The sequence below is a fragment of the Bemisia tabaci genome, chromosome 5, assembly GCF_918797505.1.
Source record: "Bemisia tabaci chromosome 5, PGI_BMITA_v3".
NCBI classification, from domain to species: Eukaryota; Metazoa; Arthropoda; class Insecta; order Hemiptera; family Aleyrodidae; genus Bemisia; species Bemisia tabaci.
Window position 1 is genome coordinate 18857792 of NC_092797.1, and position 21128 is coordinate 18878919.

The following is a 21128-nucleotide window of genomic DNA, read 5'->3' on the forward strand; positions in this document are numbered from 1 at the left end:
CTCATTTTCATAAATGTTTGAATCCCCGAAATACGACCCTATTCCCGCTCGGTACCCTGAGAAGTATTTCCTTCGATACAGGACGGACAGACGTCACAGGAGGGGACGAATGCCATCAACTGAAGTTGCAAAGACCACCTTCAAATAAAATACAAGATGAAACCGGAGACAAAATAACCTTAAACGCCCGCCTCGCATGCCGAAAGTGAGGACTGGATGTGGGAGTCATTGATGCGAAATAAAAAAAAAAATGACTTGATTTTCGCAAGAAATATTCTCAAGTTTACTGCCAAGAAAAAATTCCTCTTGAATCAATATGAAATTATATTTATATCATGATTAAAAAAAAATCAAAATGGCACATAAAGGCGAAACTAAGCCACTTTTGTCGAGTGTTGTTGAATGGGTCCTTGGATTAAGCGGAATACCGCGCACTGCCATGCAGTGGATCGAGTCAATAGGGTAGGTCGGACGAAATTTGTTAAATTTTGAAAGCTTAAAACTCCGTTTATACAAAACTTTAAGGTTCTGAAAGTGGCTCCATTGGTTTCCTCGTGAAATGTTCGTCTAGCAGGTCCCCTTAAAATTTAAGGTGTGACGAAATAAACACAAAATTTACAGTCTTAATGAAGAATTTCGTGTCCGACCTCTCTGATTGACTCAATCCACTGTGTGCCGTCCACAGCAAGATGGTGAACTCCCGAAAAAATTTTTACTCTATCTACTAATAATACAGACATTTCCAAATTACCCGTCAAAAATTGTAACTTCATAGAAATGTACATTCTACCAAACCGAGGCACTTGATTTTCAACTTACTCCATCGAGTTTTTGTCTCTAATCATGGAACCTAAAAATTTTTAACTGGGAGACTTAAACGCTCGGTAAAGTATACGAACGCATTAAACATTTTAAATCGAATTGATGATCAAAAATTTCGTTGTGACGATCCAGCTGAAGAGACACCACTTTATAAAATGCATTTTTTCATGCAAGTTTTGAACGTTTTCTAACGTCTATAAAATGTAAAGAGGGGTCCTTGTGTGTTTACGCGTTACTTAGATTAGGTGTATAGATTGCACTCACTTTTCAGTCGATAACATACTTTTTATTTTGGTTTTTCTCTTTGTTTTATTTTTTAATTTATTTTCATTATTTTATTTTTTACTCAAAGCTCATGATATAGCATGCCTCTGAACAAAGCTTATAACATAATGCAGTTTTTACTCTCATAAACTTGGGAAACGGAAGCAAATGACAATAATGAATTTTTATAATAGAACTAAACGGAACTCAGATGTGTGTCTAGCAAATAGGGACTGAGTGACAAAGTCAAAAGAGGAAAAATGAGGTGTGACACTATTTCAGTTTGAGAGCTTCAATTTTAAGCAGAGGAAATTCAAGTCCACCTAGAAATACAAACGCACAAACGAGGAGTACACTCTTGACTCTTTTGAGCTTTTATTTCATATAGTAACTACTAAATGCAGATGGAATTAAAACACGGTTAAACAAGCCTAAAACATTTAAATAATTAAAAGGCAGGATAATAGGACATTTTGAGCTGTTACCAGTTCATTATTAGCTGCAAAAACACAAAAAAATAAATGAAAAATTGAGAGTGTCTGCCTTTTGGTATTTTGAATGTTTTAGTCCTGTTTACCCATGTTTTAATTCCATCCCTATTTATTCGTATATTCGGGCTATATTTTTGTGCTTTATTGTAATTACTAAATTTTAGAGGTTTTCAGGATTTTTGGACTCCAAAACGAACAATGAAGAGGCTACAGAGGAAAGGTATCCTCTGGACAGAACAGAGAAGAAAGAAAACGTAGGTCGCCAAAGGACGGGTTTTGTCGATTGCCTCACTTTGGACCCTCAGTTACACGGCATAGATTAACATAACTTATGCGCCTCGAGCCAGCGCAGTGCAGCACCGTCACCGTCAACCCTTCCATTAAATGATGTCTAATTTAAGTTGATAAAAAATCGTTTAATACACTCGCCTGGATGAGTTATTGTTATCATTGTTGAGAATTATTGGTCTATTTTTATGGCATTTATAAAATTCAAGGAGCGGACCGAATCGCGATACTCAACGTTCAGCCAACACGTTTCAGTGCTTGTAGCAATTTTACACCTCTCGGAGCCTGCACCCTTTCGCCTCCTCGGCGGGCCCGCAATCGATTATTGCCTTTTTTTCGAGGACTCCTCATTAGCATTTTGAAGTTGGGCTTGTTTTATGATGTCCGCAGCACTCCACTGGGCTTCTGTTTTACTTGTCCCGTCAAACAATTGATTGTACCGTGGGAAGGAATTTGTCAATCTCTCGACCAATAAACTTTCCCCTTCACGCCGGCCAATTTTGATGGATTGTTCCTTTACTCCTGGATGGATTTTAATTGATACTTTTCTCTCGACGCTTCGACCGGTCTTTTGATGAATTATTGTGAGTAGCGATAGATGCGACCACTCTTCTATCTTGTTTCTTTGAAGGTATACTTACACTACAGAGGGAGAAGAGGAAAATGATTGCAGTGAAAATTAAGCGGTCTTGCTTTCCTTTTATCTCACAATAACGGGTTGAGTATTTATCTCGAGCCCTGGTTCTCTCGAGGACTGATATCGGAGCTTATGGGGCATTGGATATAGCATAGTAGTTAGGGTATGGAAAAATTAACCGTCACCCGGACGAAGAATAGCGTAACTATACTATACATTTTGACGTTACAAAATTCCCACAAATAAACTGACTTTTTTACTGGGAAATCGTCAGACAATGCAAACTGAAAAAAACTCATTTTTTCCTGCTGATTCCACGAAAAACACTGCACGATTTAGATAGAAATGATGTTATCTGCTTATTTAAAAAAATAGCAAAAAGAAAAAAACAATAAATAAATGTTTGAGTCAATTTTGCGACCTTGGGATGAAATACCGATAGAAAATAAGATGAATCTTCACACAAAAATCTACCCAGATTTAAAGCAAGGTAAACTTGTATTGATACTTACCATACTGCAATTATACTTATCGGGCTGTTTTTTTAGTGCACGAGAAGCTAAGATTCATTCAACGCATTTGGTGATTTATTATGAAGTTACACATTCCTGTAAATCACTCTGAATATTTTCAAACCTGTTGGTATTTTTTAAACCGATGGTGAAATTCTTACTCTTTCTTGAAGTTCTTAGAAAATATGACGAGGAACTTCTAGTTTAAAAAATAATATGAATTTCTGATGACCAATTGCACTCACTGGAAAAAAAACACATTGGATCTAGAGTCCAGATTCTTGAAAACATCGACAAGAAAAATACTCTTGATTCAATCAGATTTTTGCTTAAATTAAGAACCAAGCCTCTTGAGCGGATTTTCTTTTGATTTAAGCAAAAATCTGATTGAATCAAGAGTATTTTTTCTTGTCAATGTTTTCATGAGTCTGGACTCTAGATCCAATGCTGCCTCTATCTGTTCTCATCGTTGAACTTTTACTCATAGCAGTAAGACTGAACTATTTTATTTGTAATTCATTCTACCATGAGAACCGTTAGATATGTATATGCTAACATCAAAATGACCCATATCAAGACTCTCGTCACCCAAAAGACTGAATAGAGGTGTAACTACAGTCACTTCTCTAATATACATAAAAATAGCTTCTGAAAGATTTAACTGACCCCAGGTCATTAACCGTAGCAATGACTGCAGCCACGAAGAAAGGGTAAGCTTTTTAAATGGGACGGACAGCGTGTGTAAACTTCCCACCGGAGACAGAGAAGCCGCGGCTTCGTGTAAAACGAACATCAGATTCGATGAGGATAAAAAGAGGTAGAAAATGACAAATCGAAGGGCGGACGATTGTCATCGTCAAAAAGCAGACGCGATGAGGTTAGCCAATGGCAAGGAGGCTAATTAGGATATTTATTAATGGGGAGGTTGGAGGTAAGGTGGCAAGAGCGCCGTGAAAAAGGTTCGGTAATTAAGGGAGGATGCGCTGCATACGAGGTAGATAATGACTTCGGACGGAAGTGACACGCTCGCGAATCGTTTCTGTTAGTCTTCAAAAACAAGATGTTGACAAAACGCCACGTCGTTTACAAATCGGTAATGACTTCAAATTCGTCAAAGTGTCACAGCCCGCCGCCAAGCATTACTGAGACACCCTTCGCCACCATAGAGTATGTACTCTGTTGCCAAACATTCGATTTCCTTCAACCCTTACGTATTTTTATTTATATTTTAATAACTCGTCATCCGGAACATTTTTGGAGCAGACCAGCCATGAAACCATATCACTGACGGTATAGGATACATTTTCTGCAGAGAACAGTCTCTTTAACATTTCAAAAGAAAGAAAGAATAAAAAATGACAGTAATTAGAACAAGATTTTACATATTATATATATTTATTTGTTTTGTTTTTATATGAACTCGAATAACTTTACCTTCGTTTCGATATGATAATCTCATAAAGTTCAATTGAACTCAAGTTTTACTCATAGGAACATTTTTTTTATTCACCTTATTTCCCATCAAAATCTATTAGACTAAAAAATGTAAAAAAAAAAAATCAAAGATACTTTTATATAAATCTGTAGACCTGTTCTTAAGCTGTTGATCGACTAATTTAACTGCATTTTGCAATGAGGAACTACAAATTTTGACTTATCTTTAGAGGCACCTATCTGCATAGAGAAACTAATGGCACACATGATGTTTTTAAAATGAGGCAGAGTTTATAGTTCCTAACTGCAAAATTTAGTCCAATTGTGATTTCGAGGATTAGCATTATTGAAACGTCCTCATGAGTCATTCAAAAATTCCATAAGAAGCGCGCAGTTAATCTTCGAAGACGATCAGTTAGAAGTTCCAGAATTAGTTTAAAGTCAGACTACACATTTTTTAAAGGGCAATTTTTACATGAGCTCGATTGACATTAAGTTCAATTTGAACTTTATCGAGAGACAGGAAAAATTGACACGTTAAACAGACTCACGTCGTTGTGAACATTTTATTGAGTCATAGAAATATGAAGATGACTCACCGTGACCATTAGGCTTGCGGTTAAACAAGACTTTTTCGCAGCCCCGAATATGTCGGTTCGATCGATTTAAATCTTAAAAGGAAATTTATTCGAAGTAGCAAAAAATTATTTATTTAACTATGCGGACCAAAGTGTGATAGTTGAACGTGTCAAAGAGTCCAGAATGACATATCTAAAGCACATTAACCGTCACATTTAGACCTACATGTTCTGAGGTGAAGTGATGGTTCAACTCGAATTTTAATCAACTTTAACCTTCGATTTCCAGGTTAAGGTTATTGTTTAAAGGTCAGAAAATGTATGCACCATCAAAATTCAATTGTTTTTGATAAATAACGTTGTCAAATGCAAAACTCGCAATATCCTGGAATCCTGTGACTTAGCCAATTTCGGGCGTAATCCATACATTTTTGTGTTAGGTAGAAGTTGGGGATACACTATTGGACCCCGCTTTTGGTACCCAGTTTTGCCCAAGGTTACACATTGTTCTCGACCAAATTGCGGAGGCTGAGAGATCTTTATTTCTTTCTTGTTTTTTTTTTTTTTTTTTTTTTATTTTTTTTTTTGCATTCGGGTTTTTAGGTTAAATCAGCGCGTTTCAATTAGACTTGCTTTTTGTGAAAACCTTGCGCGTTCCAAAGATTCAACAAACTTTCGATCAGCGCGAAGTGCTGGACCTTTTTTCGAAAATCTTTTGCGATGCAGAACATTGCGGAGGCCTCCTGGAAAATTCTAGAGCCATTCTGCCGTGCTAAGTGAGAACGCCGTAAATCCATCAAGATTTTCCCTCGTTTTTAGGAACTTAACACTTTATAAAATAAAAACTGTTTTACCCATGCACCTCAAATTTTCAAGTTAAGTTCTTGATAGTATTTGCGAAAGAATTCTTTAAAATCATTGTCCCACAGTACACAAGTTTTTCTACTATGATGTATTGTTTCCAAAAAATGTAAAATTGCGTTTATGGCATTTTTGCATTGCACGGTAGAATCTGCACCCCTGGTTTTGCCGATCTCCTGAAATGAAGGAGAATTTGCTCGAAATCTGATGCATTTTTAGGACAAGATATTCTGCCGTTTAAGGTTCCTGGAAAGGCAACATCGAGGTTAACTCGGCTCGTGTGACGCGGTGCGGTGGCACTTTCCAGAGACCGGTGCAGGACCGCGATCACGCTCACATTCTAATAAGGAGCTCCCGCGTGTTTTACAAAGATCATCCCCGTCTTTTTAATCGACGAGCATTAGTCACCGCGCCCTCCCCGCAACGGCTCCGGATTAATGAATAATTCCGGGGCGCCTTTTTTACGCCCCTCCTCCCCCTCTGCCCACTATAAATGGCCCCCGATTAATTTTAATTTACATCGAGTGGATCCGATGATGGGCGTCATTTTTAACGCGTCGCAGCGCCCATTAAAACAATTTCGCTCCGGATTCGCTCCGCTTTTCCGGAACTATTCGCTGACCGCTCCTCGGTCCGGACGTGTGACTTTTAAACGACTCCGATGACAAATTTCAAAGCTCGCGTCCGATTCTCGAATTACACATATTTCTGGTTTAATTAAAGTTCGGACCTTCCGTGTGTGCCGTCCGCGCTAAATTGGAGTCTGTGCGTATCGATAGCCTCGGTTGGGGGAAAGGGTATCGCATGACAAATACGTGTGCTCCGAGTCTGGACATGTGATATGCGTTCTGACGATTGCTCCGGATGGAGGGTTCACCCATATCGGACTACTATGATTTTACCGATTCGGGAAAATTGAGATCAATTTTACCTCGGTATTGTTTTAATGATGGAGCTGTTGCAATTTTTTGCTTTTGAGGATTCGATGCAAGCAAGCTGTTGTGCACTGGCTTCATTGGTCATCGCATCGGTTTAAAAGCCCTTCATCCTAGGTCATAATTCCCGTACATGATGCCATGCTACAATTATTCTCGCAGGTCGGCAATGACAAATTTGCCGAATTAAATGCACATATTCACAGTTCATTTTCTTCACTGCAAATATACCTTCTCTTCAAAATACTTCTTCAAAGTAATAACTTCAGCTTTCTGAAGAATGGTCATTTGGCACATGTGCTTTTATGTTCTGCATAAGTATGTAGTAAGAATTTTCTGTATACATACTAATCATTATCCGAGAATAATGATATCTCAATGTGTAAGAGCTAGTTTTGCCCTATTTACGAAACAACATTATGACTCTGAGGCTCTACGACATGAATCGTAATTCGCCTTCAATTAAACGATTAGGCAAAAACATATTCGTGGCAACGTGTCAAAATACAAAAACTTATCGGATATGTGGATAGTCTTCTCGCTCATTTCGATGCCTTAATGTGATCAATTGATTTTTTCTTACTTAACAGGGACCGTCAGCAAAGGATCAAATTGCGTTATTTATGAAATATAGTATGCATAATAAGTCCAGATCTTTCCCATTAATTTCACTTAAACTTTAAATCGACACACTGTTCCATCATTTTTCCACCAAAATCCAAAAAAATGAAAACATACGATCTCAAGAAACTTAATTTTTCATTTTAAAACGATCGAATTTTCATACACCCCCACCGCCGCCGCGATAAATCTCACCGCATTACCGAACCTCGTCCTCGAAAATCGCGAACCCGCTCGATTGATCCCGTCACCGATCCGAGCTCTCCACTCTCGGCTGAGCAGGCAGTAAATATTTACAATTTGAAATTCGTCCGCTTGACTTGCCAGCCCCGCGACAGGGGGGATATTCCCGGTATCCCGGTGTCCCTTTTCCCGAAAACGCACGCCAGCGCCGCCACGTGGATGGATGTAGCAGTTAGCGTTTACACTCCCCACGGGAGCCCGGCTCCCAACACGTGACCCGACCTCGGATTCGAACCCCGTGTTTTACACCAGGAGACTCCATACGGCTATTATTTACTATTTATATAATAGAGTATTTATTCTGTTTGGGCCATTCATCATGCGCCGCCCTCCCTCCTGCCGCGTACAGCGGCCCCTAATCGCGCTTCTTTGCGTGTTTAATTGTCACCCCTCTCGCCGCGAAGCGGTCCCTCTGTCCTGCCTCCCTAAGAAGAAACATCGTTCGAGCCGCCAAACATTGCCAAATTTCTTTATTTAAAGTATGAATTTGCCGGAAAACTTATGGATATTTTCCCTCCAATTTTTTAGAAATTTTAATACGCAATTTAGTCTAAAGTTTTTTTTTCAAATTTTAAGGAAAAATATTCATAACTTTCTGGAAAAATAAAGTTTTTACTGGGGGAGATTTGGCAATGTCCAAGTGCTCTTATGTCGTTTTTTCTTAGCGTGTCGGTAGTGTTCACTGTGTGAAAATGTCTAATTCGTAATTAGTTCTGTTTTCATTCGGATCATCTTTTAATGCCGATTCGTTTCCTTCCCGGAGTCCGGTCCGAGCGGCACTCGAAAGAAGATACGATAAAAAAAATATTGATTTATCGCGGCTAGCTTGTGCGACTTTTATTTTGACAATTAGAGTTGATTCGCGTTTTTTTGCGGCGTTTAAAACCGGAAGCATTTGATTCGGTGTGCGCGCAACCGAACATATTTAGCCCGACGCGCGCTCTGATCCCTTTTTTATTGCTTGTACTACCGGCCGCTGACCCATACAATTGTGATTTTTTCCACACCTACATCACAGCAGTATTAGATTTTTTTTTTCAACTAATGGCCTGTGTAGACGAATCGTGGTATTTTACACGAATTAAACTCGATTTTAATATCAGGCTTTGAGTACTCGTGCGGATTGAAAATTAAGTTCTCCGCTTTACCTTTTAAAGGCCTAAAAATTTATTTTCTAAATTTCAAATGTGAATATTATACGGCTGACTTTGGCCAATGGCCCTTTCAATAAAAATGCGAATTGGAGGCGCTCCCTCTCCCGAGATTCTTGCAACAAAAAAAAAAAAAAAAAAAAAAAAAAAAAAAAAAAAAAAAAAACAAACAAACAAACAAAAACAAAAAAAACCTTAAAATTGTATTTATTTAAATTTCGAGATCTGAAATTGTTTTTAATTTTTGAGTATCTCTGACACTGGAGGTATACGATTTTAACCGTTCCTCATACCTAAAGAACTGTTGATCAGTTCAATTATTTTTTAATTTTAATTTATACGAAATTAAATTTTAATTGTTTTTTTTATTTATATCTATAATTTTAATCTTAAGGTTGAATGCCTTAATATAAAAAGTTTCTCGGAAATCATTCTATCAGTATAATCGATATATTTTATTTTCATTATTAATTATGTACCTAAAAATTAAGTGTAAAAACATGTCCTAATGATTTGTACTTGCAATATTTTATTGTTGATTTCCTTGAAGCGGTCGTCGAGGAGTTTTCATCGGTCATCTAAATCACGGAAAAATCAATTCTTTTTTCCTAGCGAGTTTTGGAGGAAGAAAAGTACTTATTGAACTCAATTTTCTGTACATTTATGAACAAAAAAGTTTCCAAAAAGTAATTGTGGATCAAGAGGGAAACTGAATAATGAGATATCATTTTTTCATACAGCTCTTTCAAAAATCAACAACATGTTAGCGGAAAAGCACTTGTTATAATTGCCAAGTCTGGTTTTTACTGTGGGAGGAAAACTTAATGAAACAATGCATGAAAGGAAAAATCCATGAACTTTGTTCCGCATAAGTGTGAAGGTAGCTAAGAGAGTTAGTCATGTTGAGCCGTGTATAGAATTCCGCTTAACTAAAGTCAACATAATTATCTTGAAAAGCAAAGTTCTCACCTGGTTTTTAACAAGTATTGCTGCAGTACTCAAGATTTTTTTTTCAGTTTTCCGTCTAAAATAACTTAAATATGTCTGGACTTAACCTTTAATACCACCATTGCCTAACATCTATGCACCTGTAAAATTATCCACATTCAACCTTACCATAAAATTTCATTGTTTTATATCGGCTTTCCCTCGCTCTCCCCTCGCAATCATCATCACGATTAATTTTCCATCTTAAATAAACAACGAAATTTCCAAGAATATGAAAGCGCAACTGTATTTACAAGACTGCAAAATTACGCAAAAATCGCTCATGATCGACGAAAAAAATCCGGAGAGGAAAGAGAGAGAGAACCAAGACGAGAGGGATCGACAAAAAGTTAAATGAGGACCGAGGGAGGTCGAAACAAAGAGACTCGAAGAGGGGAAACTTACGGATTGACTTATTTCTCGATTCCATGCGTCCTTGATGAACTTTGATATTTATGAGCGGGTCTCGCGATATTAAGGAATGACAAACTCTTAATACCGTCTAATATCTCAGCCGCAAAATGCCGGGAGCCGTTGTAGCTCTGTAATTGGAGCTATCCGCTAATGTGAGGATTAGCTCGCATCCTTCTGACTTCCAGTTCGATCACTTCATTACCTACTCTTAATGTGACGTCAAACCGTTGCGTCTCTGACGTAAGCCCGTAACTCCGTTTTAAGATGAGCCCTATCGTCCGTCTAACTTCGTTCTTTCCGAAGCTCAAGTGGAATAGGAAGTGAGTTCTTACGTCAGAGGGGCGAAGATTCCGGGACCTGATCTTAATCCCTGGATTTGGAGCGGCTCCTGCGGTGGGACAAGGGTCCATCTCCCCCTTTAAGATTCGGGCCTTTCTTATCCGTGATATTACATCACGCATCTACCTATTTTGCTGTGATACGTGACCTTTCTTTGATTAATTTGAGTTTGCTTGAAAAATTGCTCCGTTGGTTGGATGGATGATGCGTTTGGTTTATTTGCGAGCTTAGAGCTGGCTTAGTTTATATTTTTCTACGTGTGAAGAGCTTTTGATCGGAAGCGTCGATGACGAACAGTGACAAAAATGAAATCATTCTATCTTGATCAAACGAACTTTCATGCTATTTTGAGGAAGATGCATGATCTCCCTCTAGAAAAAGATAAATTGTAGTAGCAAGCATACATTGCAGGTGAATTTCATGCCATTTAGAACTGAATTTTTTTAAAAAATGTGCTCGGCAGGTTCATGTTGATCCAATTTTATGACTTTTGTAGAGCTATTTCAAATAGGCCTACGTATAAATGAACTTTAAGGTGAGAAATATTATAACAAGTGAAAGTTAATAACGATCGTTTAGCATCTCAAAAAAATCATAGACATACGTCTAAAATTTTGAAATATATCTAATAAGTATGAAAAACAATTCTTAGTAGAAACATGTACGATACAGAGACTCTATCTATTATAGGAAAAAAGCATGCTTTTGAAGAAGTGTAAACTGCAAAGAAATTGAAATAATACTTTTTACAACTCTCAGTAGAAAAATGTATGATGCAGAGACTCTATTCATTCATTGTAAAAAAAAGAAGAAGAAGAAAAAAAAACTTTTAAAGAATCGTCAACTGCGAAGAAACATTTGGCAATCTTTCACACTAATTGTAAGGAAAAATCATCGAACGATGTTTTGAAACTTTCAAAGCACCTTGAGAGGCTGTTTATAAGGAAAAAGAACACCTAAAAAATTAAAAAAGTATTTTGGAAGAAAAAAAGGACACCTGGTAGTTAGAATTAACATTGTTTTCGGAGGATCATAATTTTCTTCATTTAGCTCGTCATGCACGTCTCTCCACTGTAAACAAAATAAAATAGCCTTGAAAAACGGATAACCTGGTGTCTAAATACCTCCAGGTTCCCTTTTGAGCTATAGTCCCTTCGAGTTAGCGCGACAGCACATCACCAAATTAACAGGCCGGGAGAGCACGTGGATATAATAATTTAGACAAGGGTACAAACATCTCTACGCTGCGATTAAGTCTATTTTTGAATGAGCCACGGTTAGCACATGCTCCTATAAGTCTCGAGGCTCACCCTAGAATGCAGGAACCGCTCTTTCCCGAAACATGCAGAGCGAAGGGCCCATATGGGTAAGCAAGATTCACGGCATCGCCTGAAAGAAAGGGAAAAATATGAGGTAACTCCACCTGATTAACGAACTGGTCGAGGCATTCGTGTGTGTCTGCCTGTCCACGAAAGTTTATGTTTCCCAAAAAATCTTCATCAGCGGCAAATTATAAATTTCAAATCTCATTAGCAGCGATGTCAGTATAAGCATTTTGCTGTTATGCCTGATCTGCCGTGCTAATGAAAAACGCTGTATGAACCTCCAGGCGATGCCACATTTCCTTCGGTAAATCACGAATTTTTGGGAAAATTTGCAAATATTTCTCCTCCAATTTTTCAGATAATTTTGTTGGCAATTTCACCTAAAGTTCCTGAAAATTTCAAGGAGAAATATTCGTAACGTTCTTCAAAAATAACTGTTTTCGGAGAAGACATTTGGCAACTCTTAAATGTTCATACGGTGTTTTTCCTTAGTACGGCAGTGATGACTGAGTTACGAGAAGCACGACGAGTCGACGAGTGTGTCGGAGGGAGGGATGGATGGAAAAGTGATTTGTGGTGAGATGCGGGAGGAACTCAAATAACCCAACTGCCTCAAAAACGTAAAATCCAGGGATCTGGTTATAACCTCTATTACTTAATATAGAATGGGTTGGGTAGTTGTATTGGTGGCTGAAGGTGTTAAAACGTTCCTGACTCTAAATCATAGCCATTGTCGATTTGACCTATTAGATTTGATATTCTGGGATTTATGAAATTATTGCTTTGTTTGTAACAGATGTAGTGGGGCTTCTTACACAATACCTTACACGTCCTCTATCTCCTAATTTTTGTCGACCATTGGGCCGAATAAAAATATTAAATGCTTAGCGTCTAGAATAAGTCTGACTACATCACATGCGAAATAACTCATATGTTTAATCCCATTGATACCTCCTTTCTTTATTTCTACTTTGCGTCCATTTGCGTCTCATCTGAGAGGTTTTGAATCGTCAACCAACTCGTTATTATCCTTTTTTCTCCCCTTTGTCATGTTCTACAAACCCAAATTTCCTTTTTAATTTCTACTTTAGGATGTGATTATTTTTCTCGTTAATTCAACGAAACGGGTTGAGTCAACCTGTCACGCAATCTAACTATATTCTATTCAGTTTTTTTCGTATTATTTTTTATTTTTTCATATTTCTTTAAAGTGATCATATCCGGGCTTTGCATCGTCTCTTGATATTTTTCCTAACTTTTGTTGATCGATATGCCAAACATATTTTAAATTCAACTCCGCCTATAAAAAGAGTTAGCAAAAAAACGGAGGAAAAAAAATTCCGGACAATTAACTGCTCACACGATTAAATGTCATTGAATCAATCGAGTAGAAATCTAAATGGACTCAGCCAGTGACTGGATGTATGACACTAATCCAAGTTAAATTCAGGAAAATTAGGGCCACATAATTCACAGGCTTCTCCCATCGAACTTTCAACCAAACATTGTGAGGCCCAACCACGTTTCTTAAGTACTATGTGCTGGTGTTTCCAAAAGATACTCAAGCCAAGCAACGACTTTAATGGACTCTTGGCCAAGTTGGTACTTGAAATGGTCGATGTTGTAACCGAGTACTCCCATAATCGCGCGGATGAGACCTACAATATTAGTAATCTGGCGGAGCCCAAAGCTCATCAGAATTTGGATTTGTTATAGGCATGTACATTGGCTATTTCAGATACTCGATCGTTACGAGGAAAACTGGCGTTTGTAAGGATATTCGGACGTTGCCAAATTTACTGTAAGGAAATATAAATTTTCTGGCAAAACTGATAAACCTGTTCCTTCAAATTTTTTAGAGAATTTTATTAGCATAATTTAAGATACCTCGAAATTTCAAGGAAAATATTTTTTATTTTCCTGAAAAATACATATTTAATAGCGATAATCGAGCAACCCCCTAATGTTCCTGCAGTGTTTTGCCTTAGCACAACATTAAATCACTGCCGTGCTAAGGAAGAAAGTCGTATGAACATTCAAGCGTTGCCATATTTCCCGGACATAACATGTATTTTTGAAGAAGTTTATACATTTTCCTCTCGATATTTTCGGATATTTTAGATTAATTTGCGAAAAAAATTATCCGAGAAATTCAAAGTAACTTAATTTTCCCAGCAAATTAGTTTTTTTATTGAAGGAAACATGGCAACGTTTGAAGGCTCATACGGCGTTTTTCCTTAGCACAGTATAGTATTAATGTGGTGCGGTGAAGCAATTTTATTTTATCAAATGATTCCGAAATAATTCCGATTTCCGGAAACATATTCCGATTTGCCAAAGTTCCTAGAAAAATTCTGGGGGAAAATCCCGAAATACGCCCGGATTTAGTCTCGAAGATCGTCAAATTTGATCGAAAAGTCCCTAAATTCGATCAAATAAATGGTCAAACTGGCAAAAAACCGCAAATTTCGAGGAAATTCCAAAATCAGCTGAAAATTCCGGGGATTCAGAATATTCCGGGAAAAGTTCCGAATTTTGGACTTAATTCCGGGGAAAAATCCGAAATTTGGACTTAATTCCGGGAAGTGGCAATACTGGTGTGGTGCGCACGATAACCAAAGGGTAGCAAAGGGACAATTAACAGAGGACCAGCCGAAGCACTAATGATTGCAAACCTAATTGCTCGAAATAACTTCTATTGATTAATAGTAAGTGTAACACTCCTGCGACGAGGAGCGTGGCGTTCTGAAGGGCTCGCGTGCCGCCCCCTGCGAAGGGACACGGGAGTCCCGTCCCGAATCGGAACTGAAAATAGATTTTTCATCTCCGCACTCCAGAGCGCACTCGCTTATGCTTTTTCAATAATTTTAAAACTGGCGGAGGCGGAGTGAATTAGTGACCATTGTACCGCCGCCGCGGTCACAAATATTCCGTTTCCGGCGCGAAACATGCCGAATTTCGACTTCCCGTTTGAAATTTTCGAAAATCATTAATAATTTGTCATTCCTGTGGGAGTGTCCGAAGCGAGCGGATTGATGATCACCGGAAAATTGGGAGAAGGCTCCCAAATTGGCCGCTGCTGCTGGACAAAGCCTGGATCGCGGGATTGTATTGTGCGTTTTCAGCTCGAAGTCAATCGTGGAATACAAAATTAAACTGCGAGCGTTGGGAAAAAATAGCTTCGGAAAATGGGCAATTTCCCATGACTGGATGATGAAGAAAAAACTTTATCGAAAATTGGACCGATTTCAATCGAAACGCACCGGGTAGCATTTGGGGGGTGGGAGTAAGTTGGGAGTAAGTTGGGAGTAAGTTGGGAGTAAGTTGGGAGTAGTCTTGAATTCAACTAACTTTATAATTTTTGGGGTGAAAATATAACTTTCGAATAAGAAAATCTGTAATCTCCTGAAGAGCCAAAACAAAAGAAAAATTCTCACCTGTGGTGTTTTTAGACTCTCTCCAGGTATAAAATCTTAAGCTCATGCATGACCTTCACCGGTTTTATTAATGGTAAGCATAAAGCCCTGCTGGAATAATTGTTCATCCCAGATCGGTAAAAAAGAAATCTCAGATAGCTTCATTAAAGTTTACGTGCACACAAAAAAGAAGAGTTGGGAGTTCAGTCTCAATTTGGACATTTCCAATCAATTGTGTTAGTACCCCAATAAATCAGGTTACTATCCCAAATGCAGAAATGCTGATATACTACCCTAACTTCAGTTGCGGTACTACCAATATTAATTGGAAATATCCATATATCACCCAACAAATTGGGGGTAGTATCACAATTTTAGGAGAGAATCCCTTTCACTTTCCGTGCACCAAATAATATATCAGGTAAATGTAACCTTCAAAGACTAACTATTCGAAAATTATAAACGCACGTTTTTTCTTCTCCTTGTTCTTCCCACTGCCAATTTTATATTTGTTTTGTTTAATGATAAACAGCTTCAAGAACAGCATGATCATAACACATTCACGTCGGAGAGAAAGCCCACCCCAATATTTTCCCATCCCCGACACCTCGAAAATAAATAACTTCCTGATTTTCCTTTTTCTCGCACTCGGCCCATTGTTTCTCTCCGGCCGCGGCGTGAATGGAAAATGCGAAAGAGTTAAGTGGCGAGACTCTATTCATCGGGAGAAAAAAATCGCGGATCCCCGGGATGCGGTGCGTGCGCTAACATCTTCATCGGGCGTGTGAATATCATTTGTTTAATGATGTATATCTAAACGGAGTCAACTCCTTGCTCGCGCTCGGATGCTCGGAAAACATGGCTAAACATGCATAATGATAATGGAGAATATACATAATCGATTAATTTCTCTTTTAATGGGGCGGCCCTTGGGCGTGAGGCGCTCTCGACCGCGGGTCCGGCGCGATAGAGTTGCCTGGCCCCTTTCCCAGCCTTCATTTGCCTATTATTATAAGTAAATAAATCATGGACATACTGAGACTGCCACCGCCGCCGCTCTTAAAGTGCCTCTCTAGATCGGCCAACCCGCAACACACACGTGCTCTCATTTATTATCTATTATGCCTCCCTGTTTGCCCAAGTTGGTAATTATTGTGATTTTTGTCACAGTCCGCTGGATCGAGAAGTTGTTTCCATAATTCTCCTTTGTTCTTTTGACGTTCCATCCCTTGGTCTTCCGCTATGCACTCGCCTGTCTTTTTGACTCTGTCCGCGGCCTTTTGTCTACCTGCCAATCTCGGTCATTTTTCTTTGCAACCCTTTGAGTACTCGCGCCCCTTTCACCCCCTCACGGCGCCCACGCCAAACCCCCCCCCCCCCGTTTACAGCCACTCACTCGAGAATTGGTTTGCGGGTTGCTTTTAATTGTCGGCTGACAGTCTCTCTTCATCAAACTTTCTCCTTTCAGTGACGTCGGAAAACCCATTACCCACTTGATTTGATGGAAAGCTCAAATATGTTCGAATCAATGATTGTGCACGTTCAAATGTTAGTCTTTGATCTTGACCCCCGATTTAAACAGTTCGCTTGCGATGTTTCAAAGAAATTTTCTTGAGCTTTCCAGATATTAATGTAGACCACCCTTATAAGGGGTGGGTTTTTTGTAATTTTTACATTGATTTTTTTGCGATGTAAACAGTTGTTGAGTCTTCTAAATGCTGAGAAGTAAATCCATCGGCGTACATAAAATCTTAGCACTAACAAGTTCGCGTTCGCGTCAGGTCAGGTGTGGAGATTTATTCAAAAGTTTTCGATTGGAGCTTTACTTTAGTGCTTTCTTGAAACTGCCCGAGCAGATACATTATTTCGACCGTCTATCAAATCTGTAGCTCTCTTATACTAGAAATTCCAAAAAAGTATTCAGAAACTATAGAGCAACACTTTGCTCGTCAAATTCTATAGATGTAAGGCTACTTAACCCTCAGGATGAAAATTGAAAATACTAAAATATGAAAATACAGTCCTACCAAAACAGGGTTTTGGTATTTTTATTTGTACATGATAGATAGATTGAACCAGTAATTTTCATTATAGCTATGCAATTTCTGCAAATGGCGCAAACATTTGACGCACCGTCCGTGGTTGCAAATTTTTCGAGAAAGAAGAGTAGAAAATTAAATTAGAAGGTTGCGACAATATTTCCATCCCTCATAAATCCGTGCTTAATTACTTTAATTCACTGGTTTTAGAGTTCATTTATAGGTCCATTTTATCAATCGCGAGAAGCACACTCACAATCACAGTGTCACTAAGAATCACTGGCGCAATTGAAAGTGCGCACAGTTTCCATCGATTCAAAATGAGGGGGCTCTCGATGTGTCTGAACTTTAATTTTGAAAGCATAACTCTTAAACGCAACACATAAAATCTGCGTGCAGGTTCCCACATAAGTCAAAAGATAAACTTGTGAGCCTTCTTCCGACTTCAATAGCCTACCTTCAATTTCGCGCAAAACTACGCTTACAACATCACGTGATAAATGCGCTCATATATGGTGCAAAGCCGAGCTACACGTCCACTCTATTTTCTCAGATGCAATGGATATTCTCCTCTCAGCGGGGTTCCAGCGATTACCTAAAAAGGGGTAGGTATGCGTGTTCGGGCTGGCCAGCAGTAATGACACCTATCACGAAAATGACGACGGTGATGAAAACGAAAGGGATGACAAAAACCCTATGCAAATATCAGACTTGGGCGGTCCGATGCACTAGACTAGTGGTGTTTGAGAACCGGAGCAACGTTGTCATATTGTTATACAAATAATAGATTTTTAGGCGGGCTTTACGCTATATTTCGGCCCGATCTCGTGACCCGGCAATAGCCGAACGGCGGGAAGTAATGATGACGACTGAAGTTATTTATGAAAATAGTAATATTGGTTATGTTGTAAAGGGAGAGTTCTAAAGATAAATGTGTGAATTATGCACGGAGGGGAGTATGTTCCGCGTTTCATTGTCAGCAATTGATTTGTCCCCTCGATCCACACCAGCGCCGAGGCGTGAAGGGTCGATTATCGATATTTTCCTATTTGAAACTGTGGTCAAGAATCGATTGTTGAGGTATACCCTGTTTATCGATCCTTTTCCATTGGTTCCAGGCGGATTAATCGATATATCGTAAGCATGTCACGCCATTGATTCACACTCCCTTGCACCCCGCCGCCGGCCTGCAGGGATATCCCGCTCACGGCAGAAAGAGGAAATTCGAAACGATCATCACACCTTCGGGCCAATTTATTAAAATTGAATTTGCTAGCGGCAGGCCGCGTGTATTAGGAGAGCAGCATTATCAAAATGAGAAAAAATGTGTCGCCTGTTCTTACTTTATCATTATGATTACGGTAACAAATGGGGATACATTAATGGGGATTGGAAAGGAGAAATAAGAGGGTGGGAGGGAGGAAGGCAGTGAATAGAGGTCAGTTAAAAAGGATCTTCGAAACGTGATATAGGTTCACCAAAATCTAATATGGAAAACATTTTTATTCTTCCTCTATTTGATGAACATCCGAATTAATTGCACAAAAAATTGAGTGTAAAGAATCTCAATGCAACCCTTATTTAAAATACAAGGTTTAAAATAGTGCTAGGTCTACACTATTTTGCGGGGAAGCGACGCCAAAAATTTAAAAAATTTAAATTAGACCTAAAAATTCACTTTAAAAAAATGAAATTACAATTTTTTTTGAACTTTTTGGCCTTGTTTCCCCGCAAAATAGTCTGTACTTAGCAATGTTTACCGCCTTGTTACATACAGTTCGCGCCACGATTCTTACTGTCTTTTTCTCCTTTAAAATACTTTAACACTTTAAATGTTATGTCGTATTTAAATAATATTAAATCTCTGTGATACAAAATGAAAGAGTGCAGTTCTTTAAAATGTGTCACCAAGTGGTTCTCTGTGTTAATTCATCAATTTCAATATGTTTTTAGTTGAGACATTCTTTTATTTGTTCACCACAGCTTCTCAGCAAAGCAGGGAAGAGACAATTATTGGAGCCCTTTCCCGAGCATATGCCTGTCAGTACATGCACATGCACATGCACATTTTCATTCGCATGAACATGCACGTCATGCGAACGAGTGGCGAGAAAACTAAGGGAAGATTGAGGTGTTTTCGACAAAATCGAAGAGAGGAAACATGCACGGAGGAGCACCGCCATTGTTATAAAGTTTATGGATCGGAAAAAATGAAACTTTTTCGCGGGACCATCGACAAACCCATAATCCTTTACCGGAAGCGCTCCTTGTTATTGACTTTTTATATTTCTTCAAACAGCTATTTCCGCTAAATCAGTTCCCGACCCTAATTTCTCGGTCGGTTCCCATATCACAAATTTTAAAGCGATATAAATAAAACGCTTTCCGTCGAAGGATGCTCATCTCCGCGCGCATGGCGGGACGAGACTCCTGTTTACAAAACCGCGAACTCGCGTAAGCACCGCATTATATTTCAACCCCCTTCACTGCGGCGCTTTGTAGCGATTTTTTCATACTTTATTTCACTTCATTCTTGATTGCCTTTCGCTGAGAGTAGGGTACTCGTTTATTTTGAGTTCCTCTCGATTTGCGCTTCTAATATTGCACTGGTTTTTAAGCAAAACTTTCAAGGGTTACCGATCCTTTGAAGATATAATGCATTTTGGATATTCAGGATGCTAATAAGTCATCGTATTGATGGCGAAACTACCAAATCATAAATGTCGAATCGTCGTCTCAAAATGAAGGAATATAGCTCTATTCATAACAACATTTTTTTCGTTTCAAAGAGACACAACTGAATACTGAGTTTTTACAGTTGTATTGTTTTTGTAACCAATTGAAGAAGGTTGTGGTATTTCTAGCCGAGACGTCTTGGTCATGTTAGAAGAAGCTTTGTTACCAGCTTTTTTCATTGTTTTAAATGTATAAGTTAGTTCGAAGATAGCTTTACTCGAATAATTTAACTTTTTAGAAGAACATGAAGACGTAATTTCTGTTAAAAATTTACTGATTTTTTCATGTATTCGAGTGAAGAATATATTAAATCTTCCAACAGGAGCGCCAACCGGTATTTTAGTCAAAAATGAAATCCGCGTTAGGAAATGTTTAAAAGTGAAATGAAGTCGTCAGTATTCCTGTAAAAGCCGACAGGTTTTTCAGGCGTATTCATGAGTTATAATCAGGGCCGGATTAAGGGGATGGCCACATGGGCCGCGGCCCATGGCAGCAAATCTAGGGGGCGGCAAATTTTGCAATTTTTTTAAACGTAGGTATAAAAAAAAGAGAGAGTAAAATCGGTTTCAGAAAAGAAATTACAACCGAGAAAAGGCAACAAAATCTCTCATTTCCTGAGAGTATGGTAATTTCTAATTTTGTCGTCTTTCAGTGATACAAGAGACAGCACCTTTAATTAGTCGAAACACGAGAGAAACCAAACACGCAATTTTGCCTGGAACGGCGCGACTTAGAGAGAAATGATGACGAGGACTTGAGATGGAAAGGAGAAGCCCTCGGCGCGGCGGTCGGCATGTGACACATATTAGCGCCTACAAGACTGCACGAATACTTCACGCATTGCATCAAACACAGTGCGGTCACTGCAGTCAGCGTGAAACGGATAACGCCTACAAGAAACCATGAATACTTCACGCATTGCGTCAAAGACATTGCGGTCAGCGTGAAACGCCTAGCGCCTACAAGACTGTCGGAATATTTCACGCATTGCTCCAAACACAGTGCAGTCGGCGCGGCGCGGCGGCGGAAGTTAAA

At 38.8% G+C, this 21128-nt stretch overlaps 1 protein-coding gene across 1 annotated transcript in view; it reads left to right on the plus strand.

Annotated features, from left to right (window-relative positions):
- The first annotated feature begins 3701 nt into the window (after positions 1–3701).
- The window catches only part of LOC109044798 (uncharacterized), a 34922-nt gene continuing 17495 nt past the window's right edge, over positions 3702–21128 (plus strand). Inside the window, exon 1 of the mRNA XM_072300641.1 lies at positions 3702–3724. Within this exon, the coding sequence (XP_072156742.1) occupies positions 3702–3724 (23 nt within the window). The remainder of the gene's footprint in view (positions 3725–21128) is intronic.